Below are 1,685 nucleotides of genomic sequence, written 5' to 3'. Positions count from 1 at the left end.
TTCCTCCCCAAAACTGCCCCCGTACCAATGGCTTCAAGCGGGCAAGAGTCCCCCCCTTAAAAGGGGGTACTTGGGGCGGGTTAAAATAATCAGGCCCCCCATGAAAATCGCTTATTTAGCTTGTTGGGGCCGGACGGGTCGCCCCGCCGCCCGAGGGTCGAGCTGCAGCAGCCGATAGTAGAGCATCGCGCGGTCGTGCACGTCGGTGAAGGAGGCGTCGGCGATGGCGGCGTCGAGGAGGCGGCCGAGCATCTGCTGGAGCTCGGCGGGGCGGCGGAAGAAGAGGCGGACCGTGGCGGCGAGCAGCTCGAGCCGGACGGCCTGTGTTCACAGCGGGCGGTGTGAAGAGGAGACCACAGCCTCCTCCGAGCATCGAGAGTCAGACGGCCTGCGACGTCTCCTCGGGGAAGTTGTCGATGAGGGGCTCCAGCAGGTAGGGCGCCTGCCCCCGCGCCCAGAGGGTGTTTAGAGGGGGGGGGGGGTGCGCGTGTGCGTGTGTGTGGTGTCTGCGTGTGTGGTGTGCGTGTGAGGTGTGTGTGTGTGGTGTGTCTGCGTGCGTGCGTGCGTGCGTGCGTGTGTGTGTGTGTGTGTGTGTGTGTGTGTGTGTGTGTGTGTGTGTGTGTGTGTGTGTGTGTGTGTGCTCGAGTGGGTGCGCCTCGGGGATGACGTGGCCGTACTCGCCGACCATCCACAGCAGCGCCACCTTGGCGTCCGGCTCGTCGATGTTGCGGAAGAAGGTGCCGATGCCGCCTAAGCCCCGTCCCGCCCCGGCTGAGGCTCGGCTGCACCGGTCGGGTGGCGCAGAGCCCGGCGCCGACGGCGCCGATGAAGCGCTCGATCCGGTCGGGGAACTTTCGCAGCAAGTTCTTCATCGCGATGATGGCCTCCGCGGAGACGTGGTCGATGTCGACCTGTTCACGGCTGCGCGTGTGAAGAGACGCTGTACATGCTCCCACACGTTCTGCACGGACAGACGCGGTTTGACCTCGAGCAACTTGAGGAGCTGCTCCACCTAGTCGCACAAACCTCGGCGCGTCTCGGGCGCGCGGGCGTCTCGCGGCCGCCGCGCGCCACGCCGCCCGCGCACCACGCCGCCGCCGCACTCCGGCACGCGCACACCCAGCTTGCCGATGGCGGCGACGGCGGCGCGCGCGACGTTGGCGTCCGGCTCTGTGATGTACTCTGCAATCTCGTCCACGATCTCGGGCACGGTCGCCTGCTCGGGCGGCGGCCTCGGTCGGCTCGAGTCGGGTGGGCCTGCCCCGCGCTGTCGGGAGGGTGCGGCGTCTGTCGCCTGCGTCGCCACGGCGGTGAGGATGTCGAGCTTGAGCAGCTTGACGCAGGAGGGCTCGTTGTACTTGCAGTAAAAGTGCTTGTACTCGGCGGCGAAGACGTCGGGCACGCGCGTCGTGAGCAGCGCGATGTGCTTGAGGCAGATGAAGCCTGACTCACCATTGCAGCGCTCCGTGACTGCCGACCAGTCGACAGGGTAGCCGAGGTGGTGGTCGAGGGCAGAGGCTGCGCCTTGCTCGAAGACGCCGCCCGCGATCAACGTCATCATCGGCGCCTGGCAGCGCGCCGCGCACTCGTCGGTGGTGAGGGGGGGGGCGAGGCGAGGCGAGGGGAGGCGAGGGCGGAGGCGAGGCGAGGCGAGGCGAGGCGAGGCGGGAGACTGGCGGGCGCTG

The 1,685-nt window shown here is 68.0% G+C and overlaps 1 protein-coding gene across 1 annotated transcript; it reads right to left on the bottom strand.

Annotated features, from left to right (window-relative positions):
* Positions 1-111: 111 nt before the first annotated feature.
* AP12BB (Adaptor protein complex 1 or 2, subunit beta B) lies at positions 112-1,561 on the bottom strand (the record flags this gene model as incomplete). Its single annotated transcript, XM_005782258.1, has 6 exons — positions 112-321; positions 386-442; positions 668-715; positions 789-911; positions 947-1,012; positions 1,112-1,561. The coding sequence occupies 6 exons, from the start codon at positions 1,559-1,561 to the stop codon at positions 112-114; spliced, it is 954 nt and encodes a 317-aa protein (XP_005782315.1).
* Between the last annotated feature and the right edge of the window lie 124 nt (positions 1,562-1,685).

The sequence above is a fragment of the Emiliania huxleyi genome, assembly GCF_000372725.1.
Source record: "Emiliania huxleyi CCMP1516 chromosome Unknown EMIHUscaffold_1902, whole genome shotgun sequence".
In the NCBI taxonomy this organism is placed as follows: domain Eukaryota; phylum Haptophyta; order Isochrysidales; family Noelaerhabdaceae; genus Emiliania; species Emiliania huxleyi.
Note: the sequence above shows the minus strand (reverse complement) of the source record. Positions and strands in the feature narration are given on the sequence as shown.